The sequence below is a fragment of the Mesocricetus auratus genome, unplaced genomic scaffold, assembly GCF_017639785.1.
Source record: "Mesocricetus auratus isolate SY011 unplaced genomic scaffold, BCM_Maur_2.0 Super-Scaffold_100007, whole genome shotgun sequence".
Lineage (NCBI taxonomy): Eukaryota > Metazoa > Chordata > Mammalia > Rodentia > Cricetidae > Mesocricetus > Mesocricetus auratus.
Genome location: NW_024429191.1, coordinates 25,848,885 through 25,864,752, shown reverse-complemented (window position 1 = coordinate 25,864,752; position 15,868 = coordinate 25,848,885). Strand labels below are relative to the sequence as shown.

General features: G+C 46.0%; 1 protein-coding gene across 2 annotated transcripts in view; it reads right to left on the bottom strand.

Moving 5' to 3' along the window:
- Adam19 (ADAM metallopeptidase domain 19) overlaps positions 1-15,868 on the bottom strand; it is an 82,768-nt gene that overhangs the window by 46,096 nt on the left and 20,804 nt on the right. For both annotated transcript variants that reach the window (XR_005878176.1, XM_005071903.4), the window contains exon 4: positions 2,329-2,407. Coding sequence is in view for 1 of the 2 variants with exons in the window: in XM_005071903.4 (XP_005071960.1) it covers positions 2,329-2,407 (79 nt within the window). In the remaining variant the exon portion in view is untranslated. The remainder of the gene's footprint in view (positions 1-2,328; positions 2,408-15,868) is intronic.

Genomic DNA, 15,868 nt, shown 5'->3' with positions numbered 1-15,868 from the left:
TAAAACAAACAAACAAACAAACAAAGAACTCTGTACAGTCCAAAGGGTTGATTAAGGCCATACAGCTAGTGAAAGCCAAGACCGCAGCCCTGGCTTCAGATCCCAAACCTTGTCTTGCTCCTGGAACACATCCCCAGACCTGTTCCCCCAGTAACCTGACCTAGATTAGGGCTGTAACCTACAGGGCTAGCTAATGAGTCTTGATAAGATTCCCAGAATGCCTGTTAAGTTTGAAGGCAGAGTACAGTCCTCAGCATTTAGGCCAAAAGCAGCTATGGTTTATTGCATTCCCATTTCTCCTTAGTTTCCTAATGAGAAGGCTGCCTGGGAGCCCCCTGGGCCTGGGTGGGGACTTTGCAAGAATCCAACAGTGGTGAATGGAAGAAAACAGTGATGTTGGCCCATGGTTCAGCAAGGATGTGCTTCAGCCAGCAAGGCCCTCAGGAAGGAGGGGCATTCAGGGGACCAGGGGACATCCTCTCCCACTGCTCTTCTCTGAAAGGCCCTTAACACATCTCGGCTTGGTGCACAGCCGAGAGAGAGCACAAAGAGCGAGTCAGATCAGCCATGAAGTCATTGCATTCCGCAGCTCCTCGGGCTGAGGGGGCCACCCCAGGGGGCTTTCACAGCAGGAAGCATGAGCTCATAGCAAAGTTGTGCACTGAGACCCATTCTTGAGTTGAGGGTATGGAAGTGGGAGGGGCTGAACTCATAGGACGGTATTTTTGTGAAACTGTAATGGCTTTGGGCTTTCTCTACAGGGCACTTACCCAACCCCTCACCCGTTCCTATTCCTGGAAGCAGAGAATAGAAGTCTGAAGCAGGGAAAAGCTTGGACTAAGGGGCTTTGAAGAGGTGTGGGTCACAGTTGGATAGTTCCCCTGATACAGCCCAGTCTGCCCACTGCTGTCATTGGCTTTTCCCACCCAGGAAAAGTCTTGGGAAGAAGTCCCACTGACCTTCACACCTCCCTCTGGCTATCCAGCTCCTCTACTGTAGACCTTTTAGATGGGGTCTAAACTTAAGGGGTTCATCCTTTTCTCATTCCAGGGCATCCAATAAACTAAGCTCACCTGCTAGTAACTGACAGTGGCTGTCTTGTTAGACATCTGCCCACCGGCAGAGAAATTTGAAGAACGAGTCACATGGGAATCTATTTCCACAGATACTGTTAGAGGAACCTAACAGTGTGGATACAGAGCAGAGGAACCTCTCCTGCTCTCTACACGTCATACCTCAGATCTCGTACTGCTCAGAAGCCCCAACACAAAAGTCAATGTAGTTCGGGCGCTTCCCCTCCTGTCACATCTCATGAGCCCAGGCTCAGAAGCCTCGTTCTGGTCTTCTCCAACTGAGGCATTACTGGCTGGACTATGGCTGGATAAATCTATTGTGAGGCTCAGCTCTGGGTTCAGTAGGATGCTTCAGTCCCTGGCTTCTGCCCATAAGATGCCAACAACACCTGACACTCAGCAAGCATGCGTTAAACGTGCCTTGCAGGGGGAAAAAGAATCTCTCCTTCTGCTTGAGATCCACTACTCTGGGCCCCTGAATTTTAACATAAATCACCATGGAACAGCCAACAAATCATACGACAGGTCGAATTTACTATCTTAATTACCAACCAGCAGGGCACGGTGAAATAAATTAAGATGTAAAACCATTTTCAAAATGATGACTCCTTGACAATGTGCAAAAGTTTCCTGCTAAAAACAACTCTGAAGGGGGACATGTCTAATATTAAGACAACAGCAAAATTTTAAAAGGCTCAATAGAGCAGGGAATGGTGGTGAACGCCTTTAATCCCAACACTAAGGAGGCAGAGGGAGGAGATCTATGAACTCAAAGCCAGCCTGGTCTAAATAGACCCCATGTCAACAATTGCATTAAAATGGTATGATGTTAATATAAATGTGTATGCACAGTGATGAAAACTCTGCAAACCTTCATTTTCTTAAAAAAAGCATTAATCAGCATCAAATTGGGTGAGATGACAGGACAATGAGTAAATTATTCATTCTTTTTAAAGATTCTTAATATATGGTTAGTTAACATAGGCCTAATAGTATGTGTACTTCATAATGATTTATACATATTTTAATCAAGGTAGTTACCCTCAAATGTTCCATCTGTTTGCATCACCATTTTTGCCAGCAAAGGACAGGGAACAACTAGGAGACAAGAGACTTAGCTTCTGGTTGTCCCCTAAGTCTTCAGTCAGGTGAATAAGCCCTTCAGAGAAGGGGCCCCTGGAACGCTTATTTCCTCCACCTCTAAAAGCAGTACCCATTCAAGGCAGTGGGATGGACACATGTCTACCTGACTCACCTCAGATTTCAGCGTGGTGGTTTGAGGGTTGCCACTTGCAGTGTAGCAGGTTTCTGTGTAGGCTGGAGCAAAAAGGTGCCTGAAAAAATAAAAGAGCAGACATCTTTATTGACAGATTCCATCTTCCTCGTGATGGTGCCAGTGCCTTTAACTGAACCAGGAAAGACACCCCAACTATAAGAAACTGGGTGGCCATTAAGAAACCAAGGAACAAGAAAACCAGAAGGAAATTTGTCTCTGATTTAGTATTCAGAGATCATCACTCCAGCCAGATGGAGTAGACAATACTAAACCAACTATCTTGATTTGTTTTTCTGGGTCCTGAGAAAATGTACAGGCAAACACATCCACAATACCCCAGGGTCAGGGAACCCTATTGTAAAATTCAACTGATCCTTCCAATACTGTAAAGGACGACTTTTACCATGGGTGCCTCAACTTTTTCTTTATGAGAATAACCTCTACTAAATGCTTTTGGTGGTGTTGTCAATCAAGGGGTCCTACCTGGCCCTGGCCTATGCTTTAGGCAAAGCCAATAGAGTGATACCCCAAGTTCTGAACAGATGAGAGGAGTATTCATTATTCATGGAGCTGCTGATGCCACTGCTCATCCCTTCTGTGGGTCAGGTCTCCCAAGACCTGGCAGTTCTGTTTGTCACCATTCCAACAAATTCCCTTTTCCTTTTCCAAATGTGGATACTGTTTTCTCTCTTGCCACAGCCCCTTTGAAGCTGAGGCTAAGGATCCCTCACCAAAAGAGACACAGATCAGGCTTCCTAGAATTTCTCTCAAAGCCAAATGAAAAAATAAAAGACTCAAACAGATGTTTTAATTAACAGAACTGATCCCCAGAAGGTCAAGGTCTGGGAGCAAAGTGATTTCTGATTCCTAATGGAACAAAACATCAGAAATTCAAGTGTGACAGAAAGAAATGCATATTTATATATAAATGTGGGAAATCTAAAAAGTCACAGGGCATTTCAGAAATATATGTATTTCCCAAGTCTCCTAAACGTACCCCAAATGCATGTACTGAAAACAACTGGCAAGGCCAAGAGTCCTTTGTTAATGGTGACTATCTCGGGGGAGAGGAGATGTTCACAAGGCGAGTTACATATTGTTGCAATTAAAAAAAACATACTTATCAAATATTTTGAAAAAATGGGAAACTAATTCAAAACTCCTTTTAGAAGAAAACACAGGCCAGAAAGAACAGTCAATGGAATCTTAAGGGACACTAGATTTTGGAAGAGGTGACTCTCCCCAGAGGAAGGACATGGCTCCAAAGTCGAGGCTGGACTCTTCCCATCCCAGGATGCAGTCAGAAGGCAGATGGCTCAAGAATTGGCTTTCAGTCTTGAGAAGAAGCAGAGAAACCCAAGAGGGATGTGTCAAACCAGAAAAACACAAAGTCCAGCTGGCCCAGAGGAAACCTCAAGCCCATTTCCCATGCAGCACCCAGAAGATCCAGAGAGGAGTCATCCATGGGTCGGAGGGAATTCAGCAGTCAGTTAACACAAGGATGGAGGCCCTACAGCTAGCTACGCATGCTGTGTCTTCCAGCACCTGCAAGTTTACTAAGCGGAAGACACAGTTAACTGTGGAGGAAATTACTGAGTAGCTCAGCATGCCAGGGGCTTGGGGCGTGGCCTGGGATCTGAAAGACAGAGGCCTTGATTCCCGCTTTGACCATTGCTGCCTCATCAGGCACTAGTTGATTACTTTCGTTCTCCTCAGTTTGCTCTTCCTGTGAGTGAGGGCAATACACCTCTCGAATCAAACCATAGAATGATGCAGGTAGCAAGCTGAACACAAAGCACGGGAGAGTGGAGCTGGGTAGAAATTAATGATTATCACCATCACTTTTGTTTGATTCTGACTTGTGGAAACAGGGTCTCATGTAGCCCAAGCTGGCCATGAACTCATTATGTAACCAAAGATGAGTCCTGAATATGAGCCTCCTGTCACTGCCTCCCAAATGCTGGCATTACAGATGCAGATGAGTGACAACATGCCCTGTTTTATAGATGCTAAGGATTGAGCCCACCGCTGCGTGAGTGCCAGGCAAATATTCTCAGCCACCAAGTCACACTCCCTAGCTCCTCACTATTGCTTTCAACAAGGCTTATGTGGAAGAACCCAGAAAAATGAATGGATTTTCCTGTGTTTCTCTCTAACTCTCCCCAGCTATTAATTCACTCCATACATCACTTAAGAGAGAAGATGAAAAGCAATTAGCCCATTCCTATGCTCCATTTCCTGAGTTGTTTTCACAGACTCCATAATGGATGGCTGGTCAGAAGTTCAGAGTTTAATGGCATATCCTAGGTGCCAGTGAAGAGATGTAAATTTTCCCACAGGAAATACACTTGAGGCAAATACACCCTAAGCTTATTCTATGTCTTAATAGGGGGGGGGATCACTTACCCAGCAATAATAAAATGAGCCAGAAGGAGTGAGGGTGGGAGATGAGCCAAAGAGAATAATCCCAAGGAAGCCTCTGCTATGCCCACTGCCTATGGGCTCTCGGCCATGCTCGCCTGGGAGACAGCTTTTTTTGCAGCTTACTTGGGGGTTTGTCCTCATCAGCATGGGACTCTTGGAGCCTCAGCATTTAAGGTACCTTAGAAAATCAAATAGATTTCTCTCTGGACTACATACTTCCTTTAGCGCAGAGACCAGTGTTGTCTTTAAAAGCTCTGACTAACTCCAAAACCAGGCAATACACACTTATCCGGAATAGGTGGATGAGTGAATTAATGAACCAATGACCCTCCTACCTCGTATAAGAAGCAACTAGATAGCCATTCAGCAAGAGAAACTTCCAGAGATCCTGAGATCCTGAAACTACCACTCCACTTCTGACCTCATGTCCTCCCATAGGTAAAGTTCTCACCCTGATTTAAAAATGACCTCGCTGTATCCAGCACCCACTGGCTTCTTCCTGTTCATAGAATCCAAATCTGGAGGGCACAGCCTGCTCCCTTTGCTAACCTAACCACCATTTCTAAATAAAGTCTACTTTAAAATGCAAGTTAGAAGCCGGCCGGGCGGTGGTGGCACACACCTTTAGTCCCAACACTCGGGAGGCAGAGGCAGGCGGATCTCTGTGAGTTCGAGGCCAGGCTGGACTGACAGCCTCCAAAACAATACAGAGAAACCCTGTCTCGTAAAACCAAAAAAAAAAAAAAAAATGCAAGTTAGAAGCAGGGGGATAGCTCAGGAGCTAACAGGCTCCCTGCATAAGGGTGAGGATCTCATTCCTGGCAATCAAATGAAAATAGCCCAGCATGGCAGCCAATGTCTGTAAACCCAGTACTGGGTAGGCAGAGGCAGGAGGATTCTTGGGACTTGCAGGCCAGCCAATCTAACAGAAATCAGTGAGCTACAGACTCCGTGAGAGATCCTGTCTCAAAAAACAAGGTGGATAGCAATAGAGAAAGGCCCCTGCCCTCTGCCCATCACATGAACAGGCACCCAAGTGTACACCACACACAGAACGCCAAGTGTGGGGCCACACCCCAAATGTACAGCATCAAAAAGAAACTGAGGCTGGAGCCCAGCCTTCTGTCTTAACAACCCTCCTTCCAGGTAACCCTGATACAAGAGCAAACCTAGAACCAACACCCTAAACCACAAGTTTCTGAACAAACTCCAGAAATGTGTGTACATGTCTGACAGTTCAAGGCCTTCCTGCCTCCACACATCCTGGGCCGATGCAAACCGATGGGTTTACTACCCACCCACTTAACCGCTAGGTTATGCTGGTTTTGTACCTTCACAGCACAACTGGGAGGTAGGGATTCCTATTGCTCTGCTTTGACAACAAGGGGCCAGGAAACTATAAGTGAGCACAATGATGCTGGAGCAGGATTTCAACCCCACATCTGTGAGCCAGACTCTTTAAGCCATTTGTTCTGAGTCTCTGAGATGGAAACATAAAACCAAACCATTGCCTGGAACTTGTGTATCAAAGTGATGATGACAGTGGCCCTGAGGTTATACAATGTGTTGTGATCAAGGCAAGTATGCCCACTTGGACATGAATGTCTGCAGAGAAAAGCTATGGGGGTAAGCTAAGCACAGGACAGGAACGAGATGGTAGATAAGCAAGAACTATTGAGATAGTTCTATCTAAATAACCCTACAAGGGCTGTGGATGTAGGTCAGGAAGTCCCCCCCTTCTAGAAACAAAGAGGTCACGTTTCATCACCATCTGTTCAATTTTACCACTGGGGGTAAAGCACTGTTTTCAAAGACTCTCCTCTGGCCCCAAGGGAAGGCTGAATAGGCCCATGTGCCCAGGCAGGAGGACCCTGGCACTGAGCTGAGTACAGAAGTTGCTGTCATCTTCCCAGAGGGGAGACCACATACATGGATGCTGAATGTCCAGCTGTACCTTCTCTAACTACATCTTTCTCTCATCTCTCCGATAGGGGTCTGGCTCAGCATGATGGCAGGGAGCTGTGTCTTACCACTGGCATGTGGTAGGGGCTTTCAGGAAACGACTTGTGAGTTATGGAGATCCAAGATGAGCCTGTCCAAGTTTCCCACCCTCCACCCTCCCCCACTGGCTTTTCGAGAACAACCATTTCTGCTGTACTCTCTTGCCTCCAGTCCTGTCCATTCTGCACTAAGGAGCCCATGGGCAAGCAAAGAATATCAGAAAGGTCTCTGCCGTGTCTTAGTCACCATGGTGGTAATAGCAGATGACACCGCAGCCCTAGATAGGGGTCAAACCCTAGTCACTTGACCAAAGTCCCTAATAAAACCTCTCCCTCTTGGGGCTAGAGAGATGGCTCTGTGCTTCAAATCACTTGCTGCTATTGCAGAAGACCCAGGTTGGGTTTCCAGTATCCACATGGTGGCTCACGGTTCCAGGGGATCAGGCACCCTGCTTTGACCCCTGCAGACACCAGGCAAGCAAACTGTGGACGTATAATACATGCAGGCAAATACTCTTACACACAAAGGAAAATAAATCTTTTTTTAAAAAATGTGAGGTCTGCAGAGAATTGATTTTTAAAAAGTTAAAAACACCCTGAATCTCCTGAAGCCAATCTAAGAAATTAAGCTGCACCCTCCTCACCACCCCAGGCACTCTCCTGGGAAGAACAGAATCCATCCACTGTGGCAACTAAAACCCCTAGAGCAACCAAGCCCCAAAGCATGTAGCCTGCAAACAGCTCTGAGGGGCCTTACCTAAGGCTCGCCTTGCCACCTTCAAGGCCCCCAGCACTCTTGCAGAACTATTTATTGACAAAAGTTTTAGACATTTCTCTTAGCTAAAACCCCCCCCCTCTGGAGCGAAGAGCACACAGGCTGAGATGAATCTACCACATAACATCTTCCTAGTGATCAGCCACCCTCCTCCAGCATCAGATAAGCAAACTGGTGCACAGTGGTAACGATTTCCGAGACACCTTGAAAAACGACCTCTTCCCATGTGCTCAGCATGAACAAATGTTTCTCTGCTCCTTCCCAGGCTATTTTTACTGCCGCCCCTCCCCCATGGCCTATCTAGTCCTTCTGAGAGTATCCAAGTGACTGGACGTAAGGAGTCCCAGACTTGGTTCCCCCTATTAGTTGACAGGCCCTTACCCTGTACAAGCTAGTCACATGGCTGCCTTTCATTTTTTTTCCCCTTACACTCTTAAGGTCACAGGTCTGATTCAATCACTCTGCACCACCAGGAAAGACTGTGGGAACGAAAATACAAAACCCCAGAACCCACCCAGCCCCGCTGAGAATTATATTCTCTAAGGGACTAGTAAGAAATCTTCATCTCTAATAGTTTTTCCAGGTGATGCTTTTTCATGCTCTGGGAACTACCCTGCCCTGTTAGGTTTGTCTTAACTTTTTAACATTCTAAGTTCCTTTGCTAGTCTTCTATTCATACACACACACACACACACACACACATACACACATACACACACACACACACACACACACACACACACACACACACACACACAGAATCCAAAAACAAGCCAGTAGTGGTGGTGCACGCCTTTAATCCCAGCACTTGGGAAGAAGAAGCAGGTGAATCTCTGAGTTTGAGGCCAGCCTAGTCTGCAGAGACAGTTACAAGACAGCCAGGCTACACAAAGAAACCCTAAAAACAACCTAGAAATATGTGCTGTTTTATGTGTGGGTTCAAAAAAAAATCTAACAATGATACCAGCCCACCAGAGAGTGAACCAAGGGTGTCCCTGCTTTTGACACTATAATAGGACATTTTCTACAAATGTGTCCAGCTGTATTCAAAACTACGTGGCCTGAAGGCTGATGATTGGACACACCTGGTCTACACCCTGAATGCTTTGGACTGAGTGCCAATTGCATTGCACTGTCCTTCCAGAACATGAAACAAGGCAAGGATGACTACAGTCATCTCACACAGGACTCTGAGGAACTGCTAAGACTCAGACTCTATGAGGCCCCGCCAAGTTCCTCTAGACTCCATCAAAGCTTTAGTACAATACAGCGATTTAGGGTGGCTTGTATACAACCCTGTAAAATTAGATATTCACATGTAAAGGCTTAGTAAGGCACTACAGAATGGCAAATACTTCCATTCAATAGAAAAGATAACACTAAAGGGCTATTGTTTTGTTGCCCCTAGGGTTTAACCAGTTTTGTATCTAATTTAACAACTGGAAGGTAACAATACTTTCTCACTGCATATTAAGTATCTCTAATCCAAAATGTTTGGGACTGAAGTGTTCCAGGTAGCAATTGCGATGCTAGAGGTGAAAGACCAGGCTTCACAGATGTTGGGCAAGCACTCTACCGTCAAGCTATAGCACAGCCTTCTAGACTTGCATTATATGAACATGGTAATGCCCAGGACTCCTTGGCACTGCGAGTATTGCTGAAAATCAGGAATTGTCATTCTAATGAAATGGACTCTGCTAGTTCACAGTTTGTATGGACAAAACCAAAATTTCCTATGTAGTATTTTCTTTTATTTTGGTTCTCCAAGGGGTAACACTAAGGAGGAAAGGACAGCTAGAGCTGTTTCAGAACCAAGTTTTCCAAACCAGCACTCTGCTTGGTCTTCCTCTGACTCTAAAGGAATGGAAACAGTTTTGCAAAAGGCTCAGCCCCACTGCCAAATAAGGCACTGATAAGTCCAGGGGCTCACAAGTACAGGCATTCCTTTGTGAGCCAGCAGAAGGGCCCTGGAAAGTTGCTCCCACAGTAAAGAGCCAGGCCTCCTCCCACCCAAGGACTGACTCCCTGGAGCAAGCGCCCCATTGGCTAGGGGACCAACTTCTAAAGCAACCCCAGAAGCAAGATGGTGCCACTCACAGCTCAGCTCTCAAAAACTCAAAATTATGGGTATGCTGTCTTTAGCTTCCAATTAAGGACATCTCTAAACAAGGTGTTAAAGCAATGCTTCCCTTCACTGGCAGCTTCCCATAGCATCTTCTGGTTTTAAAGACCTCACACCCCCACTCCCCCAGCTCCTGGTCCTGTGTGTCATTTTTATGTTGTGCTCAACGGCTGTCTGGGTGAGCACTATTTATCCTTCATCCAGCAGGATCTTTATTTAATCCTCTCTCTCTCTCTCTCTCTCTCTCTCTCTCTCTCTCTCTCTCTCTCTCTCTCTCTCTCTCTCTCTCTCTCTCTCGGCTGCGGCTATGAGGATGATTATTCATCTGTTAAAATAGGGCCACTGTAGTCTCAGGATCAGGCAAACTTAGCTGGCAAGAGGCCTGAGGGGCCCAGGAAATGGCTCACCAAGAAGACACCCTACACAGCCAATCCTGGACATTTACTGTAATTGGTTGGTTAAGAACGGTTAGGGAAATTAAATTTTCTCAGAAATACAAAACTTGAAAAAGCAAGAGCTATTCCCTGACAGCAGCCTCTATGGTAACCAATATTGGGTAAATAATCACAGTAGTTGTTCATCAGATTAGCAGAAACCACAGAGGCCTGGAGGGGAGTACCAGGGTGTGTGTGGGGGTGCAATGGAGGAGGGGGGCTAGATGGCCATACGGTGAAGACAGGCTTTAAGAATGAGCCCCAGGGGAATGGAGAAAAACAATCTCCAAGAGATCAGCAGACCTTTGGAGACATGCAGAGAAGGGGACCAGGTGTATCTGACCCTGATAAAAAGCAAAGCCGGTACCTGAAGACTGCAAACTTACCTGTGTCAAAGGTGGGTGCTTCTGCTTAAATACACAGGAACTATTCTAAACCTGCCCCATGATTATCAGCATCTCTAAACACAAGTGAATAGCACCAAAACTTGAAGGGCCCTCCTGGACCACAGGAGACTACTGTCTCTACCTGTCTGGGCCAAGTTCTAGAAATGACGCTGGCCTAATTGGCATTTAGTGAAATACCATGTCACTGCACTACTAACTGGGATACTGTGAATGGGTCAAAGTACTTGGTCTTACTTAGCCAAATGACTGGGTCGCAAGTCAGGACTGGCATCTAAATGTCAAGGAAAGTGACACCTGCATCCACATCACAGGCCACCCCAACATAGATTCCCAAAGGGTCTATCATCACTGATCCTGCCCAAACCCCTGCTCAAGTCTTCCCCTTTTACAGATAAAGGATCTGCAAAGGATAAAGGCAACGTATCAACACGGTAGTTCTAATGTTTTCCAAACCCAGCAGTCTTGACACCCAAGAGAATGTGAAATTCTGGTGGTAGCTAAGCCAGGCATTGGACAGAGGAAGGATGTTCGCACAACCCCATTCCTGTTGTGTATCAGAGGCGGCGTAAGAGGGTGTCGAAAGCCTGTGTTCCTCGTGTCCTGATTTCACCATACACTTTTAAGTACTTCGCTATACTCCAGGACCTCTTCTGAGTACCGGATTCTATAACCGCAACCCCACTCATCCCACAAATATTGACTAATGCCAGTCATGCCAGGCACATGCCAGGCACTGTGCTAGGGGATTGAGACTCAGCCCTCAAAGGTAGGTAGCATTTCCTATCCTGTGGGGACCTGCCTCTTCCAGGATGAAGACTAGAGGTTAAGTCATGAAAGCACCAGGAAGCAGTTGAACTGAAGGGCAATGTGAAGGCAGGTTTTACCAGCAAGTTCCCAGGTCAGTCACCATTTCACAACCCACCTTCCTTCCTTCTTAGAACTGGTAAGATAACCAATCTCCAGTTTCCTCTAATAAGCTGTTTATAAAAGTATTAGGGAAGAGTGCATGTATGTGTATATGTATTCCCATGTGTAAATGTCTGTGTGTTTGTGTGGGTGCTGAAGGTAAGGCTGGTCTGGATGCTGGGAGCAGAGAGTCCCTTGCTCTACTCTTCCCAGACACATTTGTAGACCTCATATCTAATAATCTCCTGACCTTTGCATTCATATGTAAGCCCTAAATCTAGGATTTGGTTAAGTCAAGCAATAAAGAGCTTCAGAAACAGAGCCCCTGTTTAGCCCTCCCAAGCTTAGACCACCCTTTTCTTTATCCCTCCAAAGGAATCCTTTTTCCCAGAATTCCCTTCTCCAGAAAGAAGGTTTTGAAAAAAAAAGAAATCACTCTTGACATAATACAGCCATTATAGCCACTTGGCCCAACTGGACCTCTCTCAAGGGAGGCTGATGCAAGAGGAGAATATGAGGCCCCTGCCAGTTTTCTACAAACATGCCCCCTTGGGGGAGGGGAGGGAACCCATGGGGGCACATGGAAACCATGGAAGAGACTGGAAAAGAGCCTTAAGTCCTTGAGTCATAGAGACCTGAAAAGACCCAGCTTGGTCAAGAAGCTGAGGAGTGCCTAGCCGAGCTCCACCCACTCAATGGTATAACTGTTCGCAACTAAAGCCAGTGAAATCTCTACTGCTGGCTAGGTGGAGACAGAGACCCCTCTGCTCCTGAGAAATTAAATACTTAGACTTTTAGAGTAGGAAGGGTCAAGGGAGATGGCACAGTAGCTAAAGGGCTCGCTGTGCAAGCGTGAGGGCCTGAGTTTAGATCCCAGCATTCACTGCTGGAAGATGAAGACACAGATGGATACCTGGGGGCCAGACAGTCTAGACCACTGGTGAGTTCCCAACTTGGTGAGACTGTCTTTAGAAGCAAGGTAAAGTGAGCAATAGAGAAAGATAATTCATACCTATCTCTAGCCTCTACATGTGCAGGGACATGTGGTGGCGACTAGCGATCATTACCTTCATCTAATGAGAAAACCAAGATCTGAAGAAGGACATGGCCTATTCAGGGTCCTGCCACAAGCTAAGGACAAAGCCAAGGGACATGACACTGCTGTCCCACTCATTACTCAAGCTTAAGATCGCAAGATGTCTCTCAGCAACCCACCATCCGCTCTCCATATGGGCCACCTTGTCCCCTTATCAGACCTAAAACTACTTGTAATTGTTCTAACTGCCTCTCTGTCACTTCCCACTACTCTCAAGATAAAAGCCAGCCAGGCCCTTCAGGGACTCAACCTTATGTCTTCCCCACCCCCAGCCCAGAGCCTGTGTCTTCATTTCCTTCCTACGGCTCTGTCCCAACCACAGAGAGTGTCTTTGTATCTTCCACCTATTCTCTGAGCCTTTGTTTCCCTTAGAAGGCTAGCAGCACACATTTAACCATCACTGAGCAGACCATACCACACCATACTCCCTCTTCATTTACTGTTCCCAGAAGCCTCCGAGACCTTGATCTAGGACAGTTCTCCGAACAGCGCTTTCTGCTTTCTCCATGCTAGTAGTCCACCTTGTTCCACTATAATTGTTTAGGTGTCTTCTCCACTAGACATGAAGGCCCCTGATGGCAGGGACTGTTCTTGCCACTACTTATCCCAAGGACACCCAACCACATAGTTGGCCCTCACAGCATTTGTTGAATGACAGGAGAGAAGGAAAGAAAGACAAAGTGAAGAATTCTGAATGAAGGCTGAGGAGATGGCTCTGCAGAGGAAGTGTTGCAAGGCAAGCACAAAGACCTGAGTTCAACCCCCAGAAGAGACATTTTTAAAAATCTGGGTGTGGTGGTGCAGTTTTAATCCCAGCACTGGGGAAATAAAGATGGGCAGATCCCTGGAGCTCACTGGCCAGCCACCTGGGGAACTCCGGGACAATAAGATGCCCTGTCCAAAAACAATTAAAAAGTTTTAAAAAGTTGGTGGCATTTAAATACACACACACACACACACACACACACACACACACACACACACACACACACGGAGGGGGGGGTTGATTAATTCTCATTGAGTAGTCTAAATTCCACCTGGAACCCTAGCAACTCCCATTAGAAAAAAACAGGTCTCTAAGCTACTAACACTCACCCTTAGCTGAGCTTGGACAGGAACTGCAACTCACCCCCCAACTTTCCCAGAACCTGTTCATTTTGTATCACACACACACACACACACACACACACACACACACACACACACACGAGCACTAAATAGAATGTGAAGTTTACTTCCTTAAATCAAAATTCCTTCTGGATAATATCAGTCCAGTGGTCCCAATGCTGGTTCTACCTCTCATGGATCTTCCCCCAGAACAGTCATGATCCATTGCCAAAGCAGAAAGTCAAAAGGGGAGAAAACATCCTCAACTATCCAAAAAGCATAGCTTGGCTATTTGAGTTTAGCCATGTTCTTAGAGGTGGGAGAAAAGAAAGTAGATGGTGGGACTTTCAGTGCTCTGCCCAAGTGTATACCCATACCTCCATCTGCACCCCACCACCCAAGCTGTGAGGATGCCATCTTAGCCTGTGCTCAGCTACTTGTCATCCACAGACTCCACAGTTACACATCCACCCCCTTGGTTCAGGTGGAGGGAAAAAAAAAAAACACTTCCCATTCAACGAACACAAAGCAGAGTCTAGTTGTCAAATATTCTTCAAGCATCTTTTTAGAAGCCCCGCCTGCTCCCTCAGCTGTGTGTTTTGCTGAGGAAAGAGAACCCAACTCAAGGGCAAGAGTGGAAGAATGAAGTGCTGAGCTGTCTATCCCTGGAACCCTGTGGAAGCCCAGATCTGGAAGGAGAAACCAACCTTCCTTTCTCCAACCTCAACACATCGTTAATGAGCTATCTCAAACAATGTGACTACTTGGGGATACTGGGCTCCAAACAGATGACTAAGAGTTGAGTTCTCCTTGATCTAGACCAAATATTTATATAGCATCTTCCCAGTCTGAATTCCTCTCTCATTCTCCCATTCATCCCTTCTCCCTATGTCATCCAAAGCAGCCCCTCATCCTCAAAGACTGAGCTCCAAGTACCCTCTCAGGGAAGCTTCCTAGGACCCTGTCACAGACAAAGATGCTCTCTCTCCTCTTCAGCACTTTACCAGCTCTGCTTTGTGGCTGTCCCCTGAGAACAGGGTAAAACTACCTCTTCTCATCCCTCACAGTGCCTAGCACAAGACTATACACAAGGTACTCAATCAATAGCCCCTAAATCAAGGTCATCGAAGAGCAGAAAGTTAGCTGAAGCTCAAAGGGGAAGTCTTATCAACTGGTAGATAAATGAGTCATTATAAGGTGGTATATACATACATAGGGTGGAACACTATATGCATATATATAGTGATTTTTAAAATACTAACACATACTACCTAATAATCTTATATGAATAACCCAGGCAAATCTAGAAACAGCAGTTTGAGGTCTGTGACTTATATACTGGTGAGGGGGAGAAGAGTGAAGTACTGCCTCAGCAAAGCATCACAAAGTTTATTACCATAAACCAAAAGTCTATTACCATAGTCTGGTGTTAGCAAAACCATGTTCCCTCTAATGGCTGTAGGCATTAAGGAAGGGAGCCATTCCCAGCCTGGTCCTTGCCTTATGACCCTGAAACTCAGTTCTCTGCGTGGCATTTTCCCATGGGCACATCTGTGTCCTGATTCCCCTTTCTCCAAGGAATCCAGTTAGACTGCATTATGAGTCCACCTTATTCATCTTAAGAAAATACATCTATGACTCAACTTCCAAAGAAGATTACTCTGAGTAACTGGGAAACCCAGGCTACAATATAAGGATGTGGGCAGATAACAACTCAATTCAATCTGTAACACTGCTAATGGGTTCTTCCTGGGGTTAGAGTATGGTAGAAGTTGTCCAACTAAAAAACACCAAACTAGCTGCTTTAAATACAATAGGTATTATGTGAAGCTATTTGAAAATAAAGGAAGGTGAGCCTGGGTTTCAAAAGATGCCATGGGTGGGAACGTATGAAAAAGGTATGTAAATGTATAGAGAGGGCAAAGGCAGGCACAGCCTAAATGCCTGCTGCTAAGAAGAGATGAAATTAACCCAGGAATCTTGGGTACTGCTGAATCTGGATCGTGATCATTATTCTTCATTGTCAACTTGACAGGACTGGGAATCATCAAGGAGATAAATCTTTGGGCAAATCTAGAAGTGTCCAGGAATATTTAACTAAGGAAGGAAGAGCCACCCATGGACTGGGGTCCCACTCTGAATTAAGAGTTGGGGGAAGAAAGAAAGATGGCCCGGGGTCCTCAACTGAACAAAAAGGAAAAAGGAGGAATAGGTGGAGGAGGAGGAGGAGGAGGAGGAGGAGGAGGAG